Raw genomic sequence first — 22,092 nt, 5'->3', positions numbered from 1 at the left:
GTCATGGTAAATCCACTCCCCACCCCGTTGAAAAGGAACCAGCAGCAAGAGCAGGTCTGTGCTTCTATAGCAAAGAGGAAGTTGGTGCAGAGTAGCAGCCGGGCTGTATTACACACCGCAACATGACTTTCATCACATTGCTTTGCCTGTTGCCTTTGTTACCGCTGCAAGGTAAGTGGCATTGATTGCTTTATTCAATCCTCTGCCTTAAAAGCTCTTGCGCCGAATTATTCTGTTTTCAGAACTTCATTGAACCTACTGCAGGATGCATTCTTTTTTTTCCAGTTGTTAACTACATTGTATTATTCTTACTTGCCTTTTCCAGTAGGGATTGCTGTGACATAAAGGCTACTAAAATCCATTTAGCCTAAAGTCCAGTTGATAATCACCCACCTTATGAGACCTGGAAGCTTAGTCAGGAGGGTTGGGAGCCAGGAACTCCTAAAACTTCTCATTTTGCACAATGAGTCATGGTCAGAACTAGCCTGCATGACCCTTTGTTTCGCCCAGCCATAAAACGGAGCCAACAGCAGCTGCAAAGAGTAACTTAGTCTTTGAAAAATGCTTTAAAAACCATAAAGTGCAATAAATGCTTGGTATTATTAGTCTTCTAACAAGATGCAGAGTAGGATGCATCTCATCTCTCCTGCACACCCAAGCAAGGATCACATGTGGACAAGTCAAATAGAGATTTAAGGTTTAAATCATGGAACGAGCACATCCGCCATCTATAGATAAGGATCCTTGCAGCGTTCACTCCTAATCCTTGCCGTTTCCATTTCTGATCATTAAGTCATGCATGTGTGGTCCTAGCAGAGTCCAGTATGAAATCCCAAAGAATCCCCTCTCTCCACTTCTTAAAGCTTTCAGAGCAGAAACTGTAGAAAGGCATCATGTTATCACGGTAATAATGGAAGGCTTCTTTGCATTAATTCTCAAAGAACATCACTATAGTTTTATTCACCTGTTATGAATTAGAGTCCAGATTAAACTTAATGGTCAAAAGAACATATTACAAGGTGGTATTCTAGTGTTTTCTTTATTAGTAATTGTGCTAGTTTACATAATGGTAATCCTTTGAAAAGGTCAGCTTTATCTTCACCCAAACTGATATGGTTATCTTGGTGGTGGCAGTCTCCCTTGTACCTGGTCTAGGAGATGTCCACGCGGTATTAAACATCTACAAATTCTGACTAGCGAGGCAATGGTATTCAGTATTATTGAAGACGTCCGACAGGCTGATGGGGCTGACTACTCTCTTCTGTCCGGTCAGGAACAAAAGTGGGCACCATTGGCCTCAGAACAAGTGAATGAGGGTCTAACGTATCATCAAGCAAGACACAGGCAAGGCCCCGTTTACCCTGCAGCTTTTAAACGGGCAGCAGAATTCACTCCTTGCCACAGAACTGTGCTCCAAAATTTCACCTTTGTAAAAGGTAATTGCCTTATGGTCGTAAAGACAACCTTGAAAACAGGAATACAACATGCAGTATCGCAATGATTTCTGCCTCGATCAACAGCCGTACGAGGCATGAACTAACCTCGCTCATCTCCGTTCTCCTGCTTCTTGCTCCCCAGCCTGTCTGCACGGAGCCAGGCAGAGGGCAGGGAAGAGGACAGAGCTGGCTTCTCCTGCTTCCCGATTACAAGCTGAATGTGCAGGTGCTTAAACAGTCCTTCCTCAACAACAGATGCCAAGGTCCCCGTGGCTGAGCAGAGCCCCTGAACCTGGCTATGAGCAGCTTCCCCTAGTCAGGGAAATCCTATCCTCCAAAAAAAAGCACATTTTACTGCAAGATTACTTTTCAGTTGTGAACCATAGTAGTGTGCAGAGGTTGGAAGCAGGAGACTGAAGGGCTTTTCAGGATAGTAGAGTGTATTAACATTGCCAAACCAGACAGGTCAGCTCTGTGGGAACAGGTCCCAGGAGGCTGATCAATTTTGCCATAAAAAAGCTGATGGGATTCTCTTCATTTGTCCTCCTCCTCCTAACATCCCCCATGGAGACGGTATCGCTTCAACGGGGCAGTGCTGTCAGGAACTCCCCACAACCAGCACACTGGGAATCCCCAAAAGCTGCTCCAATTTATTCAACGTGCCAACTAGCCTCGGGGCCACTACAGCATCTGTAGTTGAGCAAGATACAGCAAAACCCCATCTCTCCTGCGCCTGTCCACAGGAAGTCAGGTTGGGATAGCTATTTATAAACCACTCAAGTATGTCCCTATGCACATCCGTGTATGCATATGTATGTTTAAATATCTGCCTGTGTTTATGCACGTCTGGTTTGTGCACAACCTTTCACAGCATCTGATGAAGTGAGCTCCAGCTCACAAAAGCTTGTGCCACACACACACACACACACACACTAGTTTATATATACATCTATAAGGTTCAAGTCTACCTTGCCTTCAGATTAACGCAGCTGGCTCGCTCTCTCTCTATGTCCCTATGCCAGGATGATCCTATCATGACCAGCTACCACTGCTTCAGGACCACTTGCTGATAGCACCGTGCAAAGTTGGTCCTTGGCAGGGAAGTGGATTTGCCCTATGAGTCATGGGCGACAAAGGCCCACTTGCTCACATGGAAAGTTTGTGCATCTCCAATTTAGAGGGTTTTTCTTTTCTTCTTTTATTCTAAAGAGCATTTTACCATTCAGACTCTGTTTCTCACACCTTAGAGTGTGAATTGAGAGACCCCACCACCCCCCTCATCCTGCTCAAAGTGACAGGAAATAGTAAATATAGATGCAGAAGGGCCCCTGTGGAGAACCACAGATGAAGTTGTCTGAGCTACTCTAACAAAACAAACCTGGTGACACATTGATAAATGGAAGTATAGGGGACTTACAAAAATGTTTTACTTGAGGTCACCAGGCCTCTGGCTACGGCCTCCAAATGCCATGAACCCTGAAAACCTAACTTATTGTTATTTCCCCATTACCCTGGGTCCTTTTCACTGTAAAGACGTTTAATTCTGGGAGCTGGAAAAGGTATTGAAAGTAATACAAGTCAAAGTCACTTAAACAGAACATGTACTACCAAAAGATACTTTAACAGGAGAAATCCCAAAAGAAGCAATTTCTTCCTAAATCATAGCTTCAAGTTACGTAAATGGGGATAATGTTTGGCTGTGCACCCTCCAGTAATGCTAATACAGCTAATAAAGAGCACATCATGCTCCTGGCTGGTCTTGAGCACCTAGGATATGGCTTTGGCATTTATAATATAAATGGAAGCCTAAAGCCATGCTTGTTGAATGAATTTCAGAAATGTGATCATAATGCCAGTAATGGGTTGACCACACAATCTGAAGTAATTAGAATTTACCAAGTATCCCAATATATAGATCATTAATCAAGGCACCACTTCTATTATTGAGCATAGCTCTTTCATCTTCTTCTTTTTTCACAACTTAAGCCATTGAGCTGCCTTGAATGAATTCTTGCTTTAAGTCCAACAGCTGTGGTTGGGCTAGAATATAATGACAGGTCTCCCCTTACTTACATGGTTGTAATTCAAGAACATTTCCACAGAAAATCAATGGAATGTTATTAGCTTAGAATGAAGAAGACTCAAGCCTGTGGTATTGCCTAATAGTCCATAACTCACAAGGCTAAGTCAGGATAGAAAATAGAGGAGTCTTTCCTTAGTACAAGACTGCATCTTCTGTGCTTACTAGTACTGTCCAGACTAGGAAGAAAATTCTGTGGGGCCTGGTCTTCTTCCTCACCTGCTTTAAGCATATTACATCTTAACCATTTAACCAATCCCATTGCAGTGACAGGGCATTGGCCCCCCAGTTTTTTGTTCCTTTTTTTTTTTTTTTTTTTTTTTAAATCTGTTAGCAGGCTGTAGAGTCTTCCTTGTATTTCTGGTTTTGTGCCTTATAGTTGTGTGTGAAGATTTCAAGTGGCCATTTTGGGAAATCCTTAGCTAAAAATGTTGCAGGCGAGTGGAGGGGACTGGGTTTCCTGGCCCAGGTAGCCTCTTTCAGTGCTGTGTTCCCAAGCCCCATGAGACAAGCCTGTTCTGCAGCAGTATCGGCTGACAAGGCCAGATAATTATGACAAGATTGCCCCGGATGACAGAAAGCAGAGGAATCTATGTGGCTCGACAAAGCATCCCCTTTTACAAACAGTCAATTCTTTTTGCCACTTCTGGGTTGGGAGAGCACACGTAATCAAGTTTGGAGTGAGATAGGGCTATAGATCCCCAGCTGCCTTACAAAACTTCCATTGACTTCAGTGGCAGCTAGAAGGCCATACAACATTGATTTTTTTTTTGATTTTTTTTTTTTTGAAGTAAAACTAAAAGGCAGAAATCAAAAGCTTTCCTGTAACTCAGACAAAAATCATTTCCCTAAAGTTCAGAGCCCTTCCACCCACTAGTCACTCAGCGCAGACACAAGCCTGAAAAAACACCAATTGAAAAACAAATTCCCATAAGTGCCTATTTAACTCCGATACAGTCGCTGCTGTTCATAATTTCTCCAACGAGCATTCGCTTGTAGGAGGCACTTCATTTAAGGTCACAAATCATTTTCACAAAGTATATTGCAGATTTCAGCATCATCAATTCTGGCTGTGAAGAAACAGCCTGGATTTACTGCCTGGATGTAAAGCCAAACAGGAGGAAAAAACAGAATCTCATTTTAGTTGCACATGTTGGGCCAAAGCCTCAGATCTGGACTTTGGTGGAGCTCCGTTCCAGTTTACTACAACGGAGCAGCTTTTGAACAGAATAGCTTTGATTTTCAGAGGTGCTGAATGTATACAGGTATTAATTTCAGTGGCAGCCACAGCCATTCGTTTCTTCTGAAAATTGGGCTCAGTAATTCAAAGTGTATCCTCTTTTTAGTCATTGGATCAACTTTGGTCCGGACTAATAATTAGAAGAGACTTTATTCACTGAACGAATCTATTATTGTCTTCACTGGCCTGTTAGGTTGATAAGCCTCAGCTTCAAAACCCCTGCCCCAAACCTTGGTTCTGTTGGGAATTTCAGATAAAATCCTACAGGTCAAAAAGATGAAAATACTGAAGCCTCTTCTCATCCGTGGATGAGCCAGTTAAGAAGTTTATTTTGGAATAAAAGTATCTATATGGGGAGTTATACTGGTATCATTTTACTGCTCTGATTATGTTAGTATAAGTCAAGCTCCAAGTAGACGCAACGTTCTTTAGAAAAAGAGCAGGGGGCTGGTACAGCGTGCTTTGAGAAAGGCTGCCGCTTTGCTTCAGCTCATGTTTCACAACTGTTTTCTTTGGCAGGGGATTTTCAAGAGGTTCACAATGAAAGTGTGACCGTGGAGGAGGGAAAGGATTTAAAGCTACTCTGCAATGTGCCTGGAGACAGCAAATCACACTTGCAGTGGTCAAACCCGCAGGGCTTCATCATTTTTCTAAATACCCATCGGGGTAAGTGTGAAAACCACAGCACAAGCTCCTTCCCCGTGAGGAAGGGGAAGGGTGGGCTTGCCCAGCTCCCACCTAATGTGCCATTTGACTCAGCTAGAGCCTAGCCATTTAGTTCTTGTGTGCAGTTAAGCCACTTTCCTACAGCAGGTTGATGAAATGGAAACCCCACCAGAGTAGTGTGTGAAATGGGCCTCGAATGATGAGCCATACTTACCACAAACACCATTACCCCCTGTGCAGAAACATGGCCTGGTCTTAAAGGTCTGAACATGCTGTTGATGCTATCTGACTGATCCAGGCAGCAGTGGCTGATCCATTGCTTACAGTCCCCATTGTTATTTTCTCCATCAGAGGCAAATGCTTTGCTAACAAGTGGGGTGACCAGTGACTTCTCTAGCTGTGGCGACTGCCAAGCTATACAAACATATCCACAGTTACCTTGTCTGCCCCTTCCCAGGTCCTGCCTGCACCCGTATACCATTTCATCATTCCTAGACAGTCAGCTGGATTAGGGAGCGTCTTTCTGTTATCTTTTGTGCATTCATTTGCCTATCACAAAGGGGCCTGCTTGTTTTTAGGACTAGTCTGTTCTACAAAGCTTTGCCAGGAGAACCTAGAGCCCCCCCCCCCACACACACAAAATTCCTCTGCAGCACCAAAAGCCTCCTTTAAACCAGCTCTGCCAGGCACTGTAAGGTTTCTGTGGTTGTCCAGAAGCCAGCAGAAGGCATGTGTGGGAGCATGGCACAAGGTGCAGGAACTTCTTTCAGCAACAGATGCTTCCCAGTGCCACCCCACTTTTTTTTAGGCACGGGTTTTTCCGACTCTGGGAACACCTGCATGTGCAGTGTGCGCAGCATTGCAGCTGTGTTTGTGGTGCTGCATACTGCACATCTGTGTTGCAATATTGCACATCTGTTCATCTGGACACACCTCTGAGAGCAAAGTTATCATGAGGCCTGCAGTCTAGGCGCCTGGGGAGCTAATGTTGAACAGGGAAATGTCTCATGAGTCTTAGTACCTGAACCAGGACTTTTTGAATCATAATTTGGGATTTGCATGTCTAAACTCCACATGAGCACCTAAGCAGGGCCTATGTCCTTTACTGGATACAGCACTCAGGCATTTGCAAACATCCTGCCAATTTGACTTCAATCCCAACACAGTATTACAATACACAACAGAAGTTATCAAGTGCAGTCTACATAGTCAAATCCTCACTAGCATAACTGTGCCAATTTCATACCAGCTGAAGATTTGGCCGTAATCCTAGAAGGATGTGTGATAATCTCCTAGTTGAATGTATAGTATTATATAACTACCAAATACAAGGACAAGCATTTGTAAAAAACCCCGATCAAAACATCAGTGTTTTTGCTTCTCTCCCATGTTAGTGGAGGAACAGAGCTCTCCACCATGTGCAGACACTCATTTTTATTCTGAATAAATCCCATAAATGCTTCTTGTAAGAAGCTCTGTGACAAACTGCCCGATTAATTATTTTCTTCTACCCTCTTTAGAGGCGTGCGCCTAACCCAGCTCTCCTTCAGATTACAGAAATTTGATTTTTTTTTTCCACATTTAGTCATTTCCAACAATTAAAATGCTCCTTTACTTTCCTTATTAGTCCAAATATTTTATTTTTCCTTTTCTTTCCCATGAGGCTTTTCAAGGCTTTTAAAAAATATATCAGTTTGAGGTCTTGCAGTCTCCCTGGTGGCAAGTCCAGTTCCTCAATTTCAGTTCACTTTAAAGGCACATGGTTACTCTCTCTGCTGTGATTGTGGTGAGAATCAATGCACATTGCTCAGCTCAGACTAAGGGGTCACATAGCAGAAAGAGGAAAGAAGGGGCTGAGTAGCCAGACAGAGGATTAATATGCTGAAGGATCTCTATAATTAGGGAAAGCATTCATTAAAGGAAGACTGATTAATCAAAGTTAGAAACAAGGTTTACGAATGCAAAAATGTTACTGAATCCAGAGGAAGGTGTAACGTTATCATTACCTTTCTGTTAGTCACAGAGAAGTAAGGTCCAGAGAAGTGAAGTGACTCATATAAGGTCACAGAGTGATTAGGACAGAAGCACAATAAACCAATTTAACCTAAATCAATCAAGTCTGATACCGGGTACATCCTAAACCAGTTCAGTGCATATAAACCACTTTCAAAATTGCTGAAGCTGCTGTTGTGTTGCAAATCTGAACTGGTTTCCAATTGCTTACACCGATTTGTGTGTAATTTCTGTCCCTAGTTAGCGAGTCATTTTGAGAGACAGAAACAGAACTCAATTCCCTCAAGTCTCAGTTCTCATGACAGCGCAGCCTTCCACCTCACCAAGCTTCACCTTTCTAGCCACTGAGAGAACCCAAATCATCATGGCATCTGATAGCCACAAACAAGTGTACATGAATTCAGCCCTAGGGAGGGAGGAACATCTAAGAGGATGAAGCAGCATGTTTTGGTGAAAAGGATGATGGACTGGGAATCAAATTAGGGTCTGGACTCGATGATCTTACAAGGTCCCTTCCAGCCCTAACGTCTATGAAATAATATACGTTGCGAACCAGCTCAGCCTGCTGTCTGATACAGGGCAAGTCATTTCCATATTTATCTACCCTCTCACTTTTTGTTTCTACCCCAAAAAGATTTATCAGTTAAAATAAATTATATGAATTAGAACCAAGTGCAATGGGGCCTCAGTCTTGGCTGCAGCTATAGTAATGGTAAAGTTATACCCATTTAACAGATGGAGAAGAGGGGCAGAGAGATTAAATGATCTGAACAAGATGAATCAGGATGTCTGTAGCAGAGCATAACCACGACCGCTGGTTAACCGAGAGCCAGAAAGGTTGGGCTTGTACGCAAGACCTCCATCTGCCAAATCATTATGTTATTTCCACCTCCACATACTGTATATTTTTAGTCATCAGTACATCTGTGTTTCCCAGTTCCAGCTACAAATGTTTCACAGTAGAATTATTTGTTTACACTGAAAGCAGATGAATTTTTAAAAGTAGTTCACTCATGGTTAATAAAACCAATTTCCCCCATTATCACTTTGCATAATTGTGTTGCTCTCAGCTCCCTTAAGCCAAGGGACTTACTACACCATCCTTGTTTCCCCCCCCCCCCTTACAGGTTTGAGAGACAAGAGGTTCAAACTTATCCATTATTCAAAGGATGAATTATTGGTTAGCCTGTCTGAAGTGAGAGTACAGGATGAGGGTGTGTATACATGCTTTCACTATGGCACACCCATCAGAACGAAGACTGTGAATGTTATGGTGTTAGGTAAGTCCCAATGAAAGAGTGAAATACATATAAGTACCTAATAAAATCTAGGCTTCTCCTATCATTCTGCCTGAGAACAAAAGGTTACCACATTATACTTTCGTTTTAAGTACTGATATTGTAGTGTTCACTGGGTTCAGTGACAATTGGTATATGTGAATGAGGAGAACTAGACAATAACCTTTATTTCTGGAGCAGTTGGCCTTTGCAGACCCTTTGTCCGTCTCTCCCAGGAATTGGGGAGGGACCAATCTCCCAATTCCCAGGTCTTCTAAAGTAGGAAGCATCTCTGAAGTCTAACTGTTACCATCACAGACATGCCATGCCATGAATAAATAACATCTGTGGATAGTAAAAGATAGGAAAGGAGGAGGGCAGTCACTGGGAAGAAATAAAGCTATTTCTTTGTGTGGCTCACACAACTGGATTGTCAAAATTACTTGGTTAGGGAAGATTTGTGCTTCTTAATCTTTCTGAGTAATTGAATTGGGGTTAAGGAGGGTCCTGGCATCACAGACCAGTTCTCGCAGACTCCTGTTTAAACCCGTGGCACACAAAGACAGCATATGGAAGAGCCCCAACTCCTTCACGAGCTCAAATGAATGGAAGCAGGCAATGGCAGAGCCCAGCACCAGCTCAGCAAGCAAGTAGGCATAAGGGGGGCAGATGTTTTTATAGGTATATAGCCACCTTTCTGCATCTTCAGGTGCCTAAATATCTCTAACATTCAAGGAGTCCAGAGCACCAGTCCCAGGGTTAAACCACACCAGAAGTGTCTTAGGATACTTAATCCAAGTGCAGTTCGTTGCATCATCAACCAAATTCCTGGTCTCCTTCATGCTCAGTCATTGCAGGAGGGAAAATTGCCTTGGTTTCTCCCCCAGAAATCAGGGTTTGAATTAGGGGGAAGCTCATGGGGCTGAGCCCCCATTAAGAGATGAGAGCCAACCTATAAGATTTGAAAATCATAACCGGGGGGGCGGAAACTCCAATTATATTAGGGCATAATGATAGGCAGCCCAATTTTAATTTTTTTTTGCAGACCCCACCCAGAGTCAAAGCACAACTCAAACCCTGCCAGAGATTCCTGTTGTGCCTCTTTGGATGCAGAAGCAGTAGAGCCAAATCCTTTCATCACCCTCCCCACTTCCCCTGCCTCTAAGGGATGCCCTGGGGACAGGAAAAAAAGCACAGAGAGAACACACTATCCTCCACCTACACTCAGCTGATACAGCCTTTTGGAAACTGTAGCCAGCCGTCACGAGTTGAAGCAGCCACCAAGCTGGTCTATCCTGCTCCAGAGCAAGGCCCCAGCAAAGATTAAGGAAACATCCAGTTCTTTGAGTCAGGGAGTGCATCTTCACATGCTGTAAAACAGTGCAATGGATCTTGGCTGGGGCATCTGGGAGCTCCTACAACTGGAATCATGAGTAATACGATATTGCAAGATGTGTTTAAAATAAATCAATCATGAAATGGAGTGCAAAAGGACGTCCTAGTTCATCGTGTGTCTTCTTGTTGCAGCGGCTCCTGCCAAACCACAGTTGGAGGTATCGGATATTATTGCTGACGGCAAAGAAAGAAACATTGTACTAACTTGCTCCACACAGGGAAGCAAGCCCCCTCCCCGCATTACCTGGCTGCTAGACAATGGGATAGAAGTCTCTGGTAAGTTTTAAATAGGGGTGGTCAGACTTTGTTTTAAGTATCATTTCTTTATCGTATCACCCTTCAGCGCATTTACATGGGAGAATGAGACACTTACTGCACAAAGTACCACTCTGCCCCTTGGTCCCGGATTGAGGAACTCAGCCCCTGATCTTGGAGGCCAGGGAACAAGATAACGGCTGGATTTCAGAAAGAGTTTTCCTTAGACTCCCTGTAGAGGGAAGGGCCCAACATGAATATTCACATCAGACTCAGAACAGTCAGTCTTGTGCCAAAGTTCAAGGATTTTAGAAGCCCAACTCCTATTGAGATCCAAGAGACTTGGGACCTCTTTGAGGATCTGTACCTTAGTACTCGTAAGACAATTTTCAAAGCACACATGAATTAACACTCTGAACACCTCTGGGACTAAGCTTCCTCACCTATAAAGTGGGGCAGTGGATGAACACCACGTGCCAGGGCACAGAGCAATTGCTCACACCAAGTCCCATTCCTTACAGAGGGTGACATAACCTGCCCTCCCTTGATTTGCTTGAACTACATAGCAACTCAGTATCATCAAAGCCAAAATTAAAACTCAAGCCATCCTCATTCCTAGCCCTGCATTTATTCCATCAGACCATGTCATCAGTCTCAGCTTTTGAGTTTCATCATTTAGTGCTCTAGCACCTCAGCAAGGATGTGCATCTAGAGAGACAGGTGAACAGGCAGAGAGACTTACTAATTTACTAGCCTGATTTTTCTTGGTTGCAATGTAAGCGGTTGCTTTAAATAGCCTTCCAATAATAACTACCTTGCTGGCCAATGCAGTAGCACGTGTGAAAAGAAAAGCAAGTCGCTGACAGGTTTTGAGCAGGGGGAGGAAGGGGAGTGGAATACCTATGAGTGGCTGATCTGTGTTTGCAAACAGGCTTCCATTTTATTTTGGGTTACAAAGCAAAGCTTAGAAACTTTAGCCTATTATCTTGATAGAAGATATGTTTTAAGAACCCTACAAAGAGAGTTTTAGCGATTGAGGAGAGTTAGGCAGGCTTTTGACATTAAGAGTAGTAGATTATTCAGACGCTGTTAATGTCTGATGTACCCGGTACTGAGTAAAATCACTTACAAAATATTGTACCTTGCCAAGTTTGGAGATCAGATTATGTTCATCTAATACAGAAGCCTAGTGAGAGTTGAAAAACTACAACTTACCCAATAAACTCTCCTGGAAGTTTAGATCTTTGTGTGGTAGGGGAACAGCCAGAAACTGGAGCATCTTATACCTGAAAGAGCAAGGTGCTTTTGACCTTATGATCCCCCAGCATCTGGGAACCCTAATTGAACAACTGGAGTTATATTGTTGCAAGCTGCTTTCATCTGTGATTGGTCTAATTAATTAAAGGTTTTAGGATGGGGGTGGTATGAAAGGCTGCTGATTTATCTTGTCTGTTCACAGGATAGGCAAATCAGTGGATTATTACTTTGAATGGGAAAAAATCTAGTGTTCTGAATGACAAAATCTTCCTCTGCAAAGGAGTAAAAAAGCAGAATTGAATAGGCAAGAGATTTCTCCGATTCAAAAGTATATGTAGTATCATAGCTAGTAGGCAGACAATTAGATCCAAGAAGCGGTTTTAGCCTAAAAGTATGAATGGTAATTTGTATTATTGATCAAGAGATGCCATGCATTCATTTTAAAAGATTAACATCTGCAGTAGATAATGACCCTAGAAATCACTGCATTGCTAACAAACTTAAGGGTAATAATTTGAAAAAACAGTTATCTATGAAAAATGCTTTAGCACATGTTTTCAGCGCTGTTATGCGTCCCTTTAGATCATTAACTACACCTTTGCTTTCCACGTGGTATTGATGATCAAGAGCCAATGTCATTTAATGGACCAAGCGCTAAACCACCAGTCCAGGAAGCCCCAGTTTGGCTCTGCCACTAGTTAATTATGTATCCATAGGCAAGTTACCTAATCCCCAATATCCCTTACCCCTCCTGCAAAATAGGGATCATGTAGCAATTATTACATGGCTTCGAGAATTAAACAGAGCTGTATTATTATCATTGTAAGAATGAAAATGTTGGATATCCATGGTAAATATATACAGACTTAAAAACTACTTTGTAGAAATATAGTACCAAACCCCAAAACAACTTCACTGTTGTTACACTGCTGCAGGCCCGGGGGATCCACCTTTTTGTGCTGAAACCAGATCCTGATCCTGCCTCAAAAGTAAAATCTCCCTCTTCTCAGGTTTAAGTCCCTTTGCAGGATATAGCTATGCCATGCAATTGAGTAGTTTTTTTTTTTCCCATTCAGTAGAAATCAGTGGTGGAGGAAAGCAAGCACACACACAAACACTCGCACACACACTAGCCATTTCACTGCAGCATGCTGCGTGTGTGATCAGTGTTAATATGGTAGAATTTGTTACAGTGAACTCAGTCAGGTTCAGTGAAACACCTGGGTTACTTGAATCCACTGCAGTGAGCTGCACTACAATTGAGCTATACTGTCAGACAACAACTTCGCTCCGCTGTAATCCATTTACACAATAGAACACACTCGTATGTCTTTAGCAGACCAAATGTAATGCTGATTTGTGGTTGGAAAGTTTTTCACTAAACTGGTTTTGACTTAAGCACTTAAGTGGTTTTCCTCAAATGCTTGCTTAGGTGACACCAAGCACAGGTTTGAGCACGATGGAAAGAAATGCAACACAACCAGCACTCTCACAGTCCATGCGTATGGCAAGAATTCAATAGCCAGTTGTGTCGTTCGCCACGAAACCTTCGGAGAAGAAAAGCAGATGGCATCTTTCCAGTTTGAGCATCTCAGTAAGAACCTTTCTTATTTCAGCGGTTTCAGACAAGATCTGCCTATTGGGAAACATCAGGCACTGGGTTAGGGCCCTACTCAGAGTACACACCCCTTAGCAGGAGCTTTAAAATGTATGATACTGGGTAGGCTTATGGCTGGTAATGTAAGGGGCACTCCTGGCCAGCACCAAGTCAGTGCCATTGCACAGTTTGCACTGCCTGAACAACAGCTCTGCTCTTGGACCAGTAGAGATTTATTCTTGTCATTTGAGGTAGAGCAAAAGACTGTATTCCAATCCTTAAAGCTACTCTGGCTGTCTACACTCCAGTCCGTTTCAAAGTGAAGCAAGCTGTCTCATATATTTTGTGCGCTAGGAGCATCTATGTAGCTCAGAGTAGCTAATGCACTGTAAATGCACGTTCCAGCTTCCTTCATGCTAATTGCCCCAGGTAGATGAGCCCCAAATCACCCCATGCCTCATTTTACCCATCTTTAATGTGGATCAAATTCTTCTCTGACTTGTACTGATACTGTTAGACCCAACCAATATTTGTAAAGAGCTTTGATCCCTTCAAATTAAAGGAATTAAGAGAAATTTAAAGCATTATCATTTTCCAGTGACTACTACAGACTCCACTACAGTGGCATTAGAAATGAGTACGAGGACCTCTGAGAATCATCATTATACAGGTAAGTGTTTTTAAATAAAGCCACTGAGCTTAACAAAACAAAATCCTTCATAATATCAATGACTGACAGTCCTAATTTTAATGCGCTGTCTGTTCCCTTAGGAACAGAAGAAATGGCTACTGAATCTCTGACACTGCCATCCCCTGTTAGCAGATCTCAAGCAACAAGTGCCCAACAGGAAGATAACTCTTTTCAGATGACTGCTGGTTGGTTCCACATTTTAAAATCTTTTCATTGCAGTAAATTAAACAATGTCAGTTTGGAAGCTGAGACCAATTAAAGCAATCCCAAGCTTAGAGGGGAAAGATCTGATGTTACCAGAATGAGTGGCCAGATATGTAAATGCTAGAAATGTTAATGGTATAATTTTAATGGTATGAACTGAGTTCACCTGGACATTAAAGTGTCTTTGTCCACAATGCAAACAGAAAAAACAGCTGCTGTGAGTACAGCATATGGCTCACACTGTGTTCAGAACTGTTGTTCACCTCAAGTGACTGCTATAGAGTCCAACCCAAATATCAGTGTTTTCTCTACAATTTCCCCTGCAATTTCTTGCTAAATATTTTAAAATTCGGTTTCTTTTTATTCCGTATAATTTGGATGAAAAAAAAATGGTACAGCTGGCCTTAAATGAAAACCTTAGAAGCAACCAGCTCTGGAACTTGGAGAAGTTTAGATCTGAACTCATAAATTGTGGGGTGGGCTTACTGGTGAAACATGCTCTGATTTTTATATCTTATTCAATGGATTCCTTTAGGGTCTGACCAATCATCGATTCCTCCCTCCATAACAGAGGAAACATCTATTGTCAGCTTACCAGCTCTGCCTACCCACCAGAAAGAGCAACTAAGCATCACCACTGCTTGTAAGGACCATGCTTTTTCTTGTTTTAAATGACATTGAGCCAATTTGTTTAAACTGACATATGTGGAATACATGAAATGTTAATGAGAACAGTCTGATGTTCCCAGCATTGCAAAGTCCCTGGAAATATAACAGTATAACACAGTTGAGCAAAAGTGATTGTTTTAGAATTGCATCCATTGTAGAAAGATATTGTGGCCAGATCCTTAACTGATGGAAGTTATCATAGCTCCATTGATGAATCTGCCTTACGCTGTTGAATTGATTGATTATAGCTATGAAGTTTTTAAACTTATCCTTATGGGTGCACTAGATGGCACTGTGCAACAGGCTAAAAGAGGGCAAGCGTGTTCAGTGTGCCTGAAATGGCAGCTTTAGTCAAGTGCTAAACTGCAAAATTGCCCCCATGTACACCAAAAAAAAAAAAAGAATTACATTACCAACGTGTGCAAATTCAGATTCATCAACAGTAAAAGACTTCGTAACCCATAAGAGGTTCCCCCTGGCTCAGAGAGATTTGGAAACAAATATTAGAAAGCTCTGTCCTACTGAAGTCAGTGTAATCTGTGCCTTTGAACTCCTCCCTCTATTTGTATAGCATCAGTTCATACAGCATGTAGACCAATTTTCTTATGTGTGTTTTGAGTTTTCCCTAGGCTCTGGTTGTACATAATTTAGTTAATCTGTGTAATTAAAAATACAAAATATTTCTCTCTATTTCTTTAGGGTCAGAAACAACATCAGGTGCAACAGTAAATGAGGAATTCTCTGGTACAGAAGAATCAGCAATTAGTGAAGAATATACTCAGAATTATAATGTCACCACTGGTATGCTTAATAATGAACCTCCTTTTTGCAGAGTGGCAGTGAGCTTTAATGAACTGGGTGCAGAGAGGGGCAGCAGGGTCTCTGGGGGAAAAGAGAAAGGAAAGGAAAAAAAAAATCAAAACATTTTCTTATTTCACCTCTACAGAGCCACCAGGAACAATGAATGACACAGACAGAAAAAACAGCACAGATACACCAACCGTAAACCCTGAAGAAGTAACTCAAAACTACAGCACCACTGGTAAATGTCTTAAAACTAAAACAATAGCATCATTAGCAACGTGAACTTGCAGCTGAGAAGCAGGGAGTCCAGGGTCTATGCATGCTGAATGATCTTACTTGGGTCACTTAAACTCTACACTCAGAGCTTTAAATCTTTGCAAGGAATTTGGATCTAACTTGTAATGGGCATCCCCATCCCACAGCTGATTTTGAAAAACTCGGTTTCCTATATGGAAAACCAGAAATCAAATTACATGAACACAGGAATGATTTTAGACTTCACTTCAGTGGGTGGGTGGTGTCTTATATGTTGAAGATGGAAAGTATTTAAAATTAGAAGTAGTTAATGATGTCTTGAGGTAAAGATGTCAGTCACTTTCTCCACTTACATTTTCCCAGTGCACAGCTCAGTAACACGGGCTGAAGGTGTGACTGTGGATTCAGCTCATTGGAAACAAAGCGCTAATTCCTGTTTGCAAATGCAAAACCATTTGCTTGAGAAGAAAGGTGTTTTATTCATGTCTTCACTCACCAACTTTGGATGGGATGCTTAAAAATGCCTACATCTCGTTGGTGTTCTCTTGGGTACTTTCCAAAAACTTCCTCCCAAACCCCACAACAGCATTACACCTCTAAGTAAGAATTTCCATAACCCATATAGAGAAGTTCCAAGTGTCACCAAATACTGATTTGATTAGACTGTGTATCAGGTATGCGCATAGCTCAGATATCTGTAAAGAGTTTGCTGAAGGGGGAAAAAATCAAAACATTTTCTTTTTTCACCTCCATAGAGCCACAAGGAACGGTGAATGGCACAGACAGAAAAAACAGTACAGATACACCAACTATAAATACTGAAGAAGCAACTCCGAACTGCAGCACCACTGGTACATTTCTTAAGACTAAAACAATAGTATTAGTGAAATGAACTTGCGGCTGAGAAGCAGGGACCCTAATTCTAATCAAATCTACAAGCTCAGGATGTGATGCTGGCCAAGTCTCTTAACACGCATGCATTCCAGTTTCCTCAATTGTAAAAATAGTGGTAACGCCACTTCAAACAACAATAATAACTGCAGATCCTTGGAGGTTTAACTACTTGAATCTCCCGCAGTGCTTTGAATATCTGTCATAATTAATATAAGCGAAAAGATATAAAGCCAGGGTCAACTAGTGTAAATCAACATAGGACCAATAAATCAATGTTCCATAGGAAATTATGAAAATCTGGCCCGCCTGCTTTCCCCAGTGTTATTACATGGGGAATCACTGATCAGTACTATAATATACTAATTGTTGGGTGACTTCCTGATAAGGTTTGGCTGGTGAAAATAAACCTAAGTCCATTGGTTCCAATGGAGTTTTGCTGGCTTATGCCAGTAGATTTGGCACAATCCCCCTGGGTCATGGTGGAGAAGTGTACGTGGTTGCATGTATTTTCTGGGACCCCAGTCCAGAGCCAATAGGAAAAATCTTCCATTGTTTTCAGGGGACTTCAGCTCTGAATCCAGTCTTCAAGACTGTCAATTTGCAACGTACAGTCACCAATGATCACTGGTGGTCTAAAGTACTTCACATCATCTACCTTGTCTATTCCTTTATTTCTGTTGAACAGGCCTCTGCAATCCTACCATGTCACCTAGGAATGCTCTCTTCTTAGATAGTAGTCTTCATCATAAACTCCCTAAGAATCACAGTTCACACTGACTGAAAACCATTTATTTCTTTGTTAGAAATTAAGATCAAGTCCAAAGACATTGGAAACAGGAATAAGAAGCTTCTCCTGCCAATCCTGGTGTCTTTCCTCATTTTGGGGCTGCTCATTATAGTCCTGCTTTTTATGAGGAAGCTGAAAAAAGCACATGGAGTGTGGAAGAGAGGTGAGTGACTGCATAAATGCCAGTCACCAATATTGCTGGCAGTTTTGGATGGAATTAGATGATGGAGGGGGCTGCTAATAGGACATGGATCTCTTCACCTCTAGATCACTGGTTACAATGAAGTCTATGTCAGCAGTGATTGCAATTTGTTACATGCAGCTATCCTGTCTGAACTAGCAAGTGGGTTTAAGCCTCAGTCTCCATCACAAAAGTACACCCATCAGTCATTGGCACTAACTAGCTGCTCTTAGGCGGTCCAAGTACTAAATGGACATAGTGACTGAATCACCCTTGTAGGTCAGGATCTGTGCATGCTGGGGTGAGAGGTGCAAACATATGCAAGAGCCACAATTTATTACTGACATTTGTTATCGTCACAGAAAATGATGCTTCAGAACAGACCCTGGAGAGTTACAAATCCAGGTCTAATGAAGATAACCCTGTCCCCGAGAAGAATGGGCAAGGTAAGCTATCACCAAGCCCTAGCTCAGTGAAGCTCCCCTGCTAGAGTTTTGCTACCAGCTTCAACCAAGGCCGGTTCAGACCAACCACATTTTATGATTTGCAGAAGTGATTCCATTAAGAGGAAACACAAAGCCATATCATGTTTGCTGGGGCTTTCACCTTAGCTAAATGAAGAGAAGTTACTTGCCAGTTCATTTGACTCACTGCGCACACTTGCACTTCACCAGCATTGCCTTTACCCTGCCGTTCCAGCCTCTGTTGGCTTCCTTGCTGTGAGGGGCATCGCTGGAATCTACATACACAGATGCAGCTTTCTGTTAAAATGCAGAGCTTCCTGAAAGTGGGAGAAAGTTTACCAAGTTTTTTATAAAGTTCATTTTTAAAATTAAAAAAATATTTATGGAAAAATATTACTAGGTCTAGAGCGTGCGTTCGGGGGAGGGAGGCAGCAAAAACCTTTTGAATGGGATTTTCACAGAAGCCTGAAGTAATCAAGACTACACATCCTGCTAAAATTCAGTGCAGGTTGGGCACCTTTGGAAATCCCTTTTTTATTCCAAAATGTTCACATTTAAATTATTTCAACCAGCTTCGATATAAAGCCCACAAGGCCATAAATCAACCTGCCCTGGCACATATGTCTGTCTTCTCAAAGTCCAGTGCGTCTAAAAATGCTGATGAATGCATCCTATAGTGATGGATATCCTAGCAATTCGGGAAATTTCAATGTTAGAATTCCTAAACTTGCTAGGACATCTATCACTTCAGTACAGAATCATTACCTCTTAGAGAGTTATCAGCAATATCCTAGTTAGGATGCATTTTAGCTGAGATCAGTCCCTCTGCTGATACAATAAACATTTACAATTATGCTTTTATTTTCCAGTTTTTAACCACAAGTCCTGCATGCAATACATAACTAATGGATATGCAGAAACTATAAAGAAGCAGCCAAGAGTGGAAGATGTTTCAGTATTTGCAACACAGCTGGCCTCTGGAAGAGAAACTGATGTATAGCAATTCGGATTTTAAAATGGCATTGTACTACGTACAGAGGCACAATGTTTTCTTCTCCTGTTTATAGTGATCTGTTACTGTGAAATACTATGAATCCATTTGATAATGTCACAACAGGATTTCAAACTGAGACAGAAGTCCCTGATAAAATGGCTAATCTCAATCCAGATTCCAGTTCAGAACATCTATTAATGAAAAGAGGTAGATGAAACAGGTGCTGATAGGAATCTGCCGGTGACCTATGCTTTTAATGAGCTGTAAACACCAGCAGATTCAATTTGTGGGTGTCGTAAATGGGGCCGAGATGTACCAGATTGCTGAAATGAGTCATTTGTGGTCCTGACAATGGGCATGCCCAGCTAGTTATTATAAACACAAGATACAAAATTACTGAGAGGTTCCTTCCACACTTCTGCAGCCTCCCATCTAAACCCAGGACTAAGAGGCAGGGGCTCCTGACAAAGTTACTTAGGTCAACAATTTTTAAAGTGGGGAGCCCAAAGAAAGCTGCACCCATTTTTCTCATAGCAGATTACAGCACTTCATCATAAAGAAAGTGTGCAAACCAGAGTTTTGATCAACAGTAGAGGGCACTGAGATTACTGCTGGAAGGCAATTTCCCTTTTGACACAAGGGCTGTGAGGATTTCATTATAAAACACTGTCAGCTTCCAGTCTATTTTAATATTGGTTTAACAATAAGATTTGAATTGTTTAATATTTAAACAGATGATAAAGCCATATAAGGAACCCTGGTTGGCTTGGTTTGTAAAATGCTGTTTAATGATGAATAGTCATTTCTGAACTAATATATTTTAAATACTATATATCACTAGCATACAATACCCCCTTTATTATAAGGGGTAGCTTATGCACAGAAAGGACTGCAAGATCAGGCTATCTGAAGGCCTTTGAAGAAGTCTTTTAAGAAACAGTCTGCTTTCAGTAGTGGTAGTTCATCTACACGTTTCAATTTTACAATGAAACATTGTATTTTATTAAGTGAACTATGATTATACTTAATATGGCTTGTTTATTTCCCTTACTTAAAGTACAGTAATACTTTAGGCATTACAAAACCACGGTCTTCACAGTAGGGACTGTATAAAAGCGCGCGTGCGTGCGTGCGTGCGTGAGAAATAGGAAGATGGGGGATACTTTTACCTGAGGTTTTGTTTCCAGCTGCACTGATTGATTTATCGGCATTGTTCTCTTCCTCCTTGTTCGTAACAGACATGTTTGTTACATGACCTGTAGCTGCAATCAAACTCTGCCGTTTTTATTCTTACAGTTTTCACTGATGAGTATTTTGTCTTCTTCTCTTAAAATAACAATAATGAACTGTTTAGAATGACATTTTTTTAATAAACTGAATTTAAAAGTCTAATTATGCATTTTTCTTCCCCCTATCTAAAGTAGTTTGCATGTCAGTGAATAATAAAATAGGTATACAGCTAATGATGCAGAAAAGAAAAATCACTAGCGGTCACAATGGTATACCACATATTAAAAGGAATTAGCCAAGTCTCAAGTCTGCCAAGCATTAGGATAGTGCAAAAATCAATATGCTAAAAGGTAACAGATCTGTCAGACTGGCATCATCATCACTGGCATATTCAGTAGTTAGGTACCTGCCATGACAATCATTTTTTTTGCATCCATCAGTTTTAATTGCCTCGGCTCACTGATACTTTGATATTCCAATCCAATTAAAGAAAGGAGGCTCCAGATGATTCCATTCTGTTGCAATGACTGATCTTCAAATACATCAATAAAGAATAATCTAAGAGCTTGTTTAAACTGGAGCATATTTTTAATTGTTGCCTGCTTCCATAAATGTGGTTTAAGCAACAGTGCTGTACATGGTGAAAAAAGGCACAGTCCCATCCCCACAAAACTTACAATTTTACAAAGTACTTATGGGCATACTTTCCTTACACAAAAAGTTCCCTAGATTTAAAAGGGACTCTTCAGATGAGCGGCCTTCACATATGTGCAATTGCCTTTTTGACCTCAATTGAGCAACAGATGATACTGCAAAGCCAGAAGAGGGTGGCGATGCTTAAAGTGTCTAGTTGTGTTGTCATCTTTGTTACAAAGGGCTTAAATACAGTGGTTCCCAACTGGTTTGGATTTAAGACACCCCTCATTAGACTCAACACACACCATGGAAATTGCTAGCTCTTCATTTTCACCTGTTAAAATAAAGAAATGTTCCTGTTGTAAAGAACTCAGAAAGACCCCCCAACAGGTCAGAATGTTTTTAACACTGTGGATGACTATTTGAAAGCTCTAGGTTTATCTCGCGAATCATGTTTGCACGCTTAAAAAATGTTAACATTGTGTGGCACCCCATGGGATCTTTGAAATGATCTCAAGGCACCCTGGTTGAGAAATCACTGGCTTAGTAAAATGAAAAACAACAAAACTTAAAGCTAATTCTCTCATCCAGAAGTGTGACCCTAAATCAGTTTGACAGCTTCCACTGCACAGCTGTCCACAATACCATTAGGCGCATGCAGTGAAAGTAAATTAAAATATGTATAATGCATATTGTACCCTATTGCTCTCATTACACGGACTACTAAGTATCAGCAGATTTGAACTAATGGGCCCACTAATCTAAGCCAACAACATAATCTCCTGTTACAGATCCCATCTGAAGTCACGGTAATTTACCATATTCTCAATGGGGTTTTGATCTTGTTGAAATGCTATTTTTACAATGCTCTCCCATCTGAGAGAGGAGCCTCCTCTCCTCTTCCCTGTGCTACATTCATGTGCAAATTTCCCAGCAGTAATGATTAGACCTGTTGATGGTCCTCCCCCCCTCAACCCTCCGCCCTTTCCATTTGCAAATATGAAGCTGCCTTTTGTATAATCCAAGGTTGCAAAAGCCTACAGAGCCTGACACGCTTTGACATTTTA

The 22,092-nt window shown here is 41.6% G+C and overlaps 1 protein-coding gene across 1 annotated transcript; it reads left to right on the top strand.

Moving 5' to 3' along the window:
* Window positions 1-80: 80 nt before the first annotated feature.
* On the top strand, window positions 81-19,165 carry CRTAM (cytotoxic and regulatory T cell molecule). The gene is made up of 12 exons (XM_090027971.1): window positions 81-171; window positions 5,276-5,422; window positions 8,563-8,715; window positions 10,240-10,383; window positions 13,052-13,213; window positions 13,815-13,886; window positions 13,988-14,092; window positions 15,480-15,581; window positions 15,727-15,822; window positions 17,537-17,683; window positions 18,064-18,147; window positions 19,035-19,165. Exons 1-12 carry the CDS (start codon window positions 123-125, stop codon window positions 19,163-19,165), a joined length of 1,392 nt encoding a protein of 463 aa, XP_089884097.1. The 5' UTR covers window positions 81-122.
* Window positions 19,166-22,092: the final 2,927 nt, after the last annotated feature.

Source organism: Crocodylus siamensis, chromosome 14 (genome assembly GCF_052110815.1).
Source record: "Crocodylus siamensis isolate JL-2025a chromosome 14, ASM5211081v1, whole genome shotgun sequence".
NCBI lineage: Eukaryota > Metazoa > Chordata > Crocodylia > Crocodylidae > Crocodylus > Crocodylus siamensis.
This window is presented reverse-complemented; position numbering and strand designations above follow the sequence as displayed.

Bases quoted from the DNA above. Each gene is read 5' to 3' on its own strand.
- CRTAM (XM_090027971.1), top strand. From the start codon at position 123: ATGACTTTCATCACATTGCTTTGCCTGTTGCCTTTGTTACCGCTGCAA. The intron at 10,384-13,051 runs GTAAGTTTTAAA...ATGCTTGCTTAG, and splicing joins CAATGGGATAGAAGTCTCTG to GTGACACCAAGCACAGGTTT. The intron at 15,823-17,536 runs GTAAATGTCTTA...TTTCTTTGTTAG, and splicing joins TCAAAACTACAGCACCACTG to AAATTAAGATCAAGTCCAAA.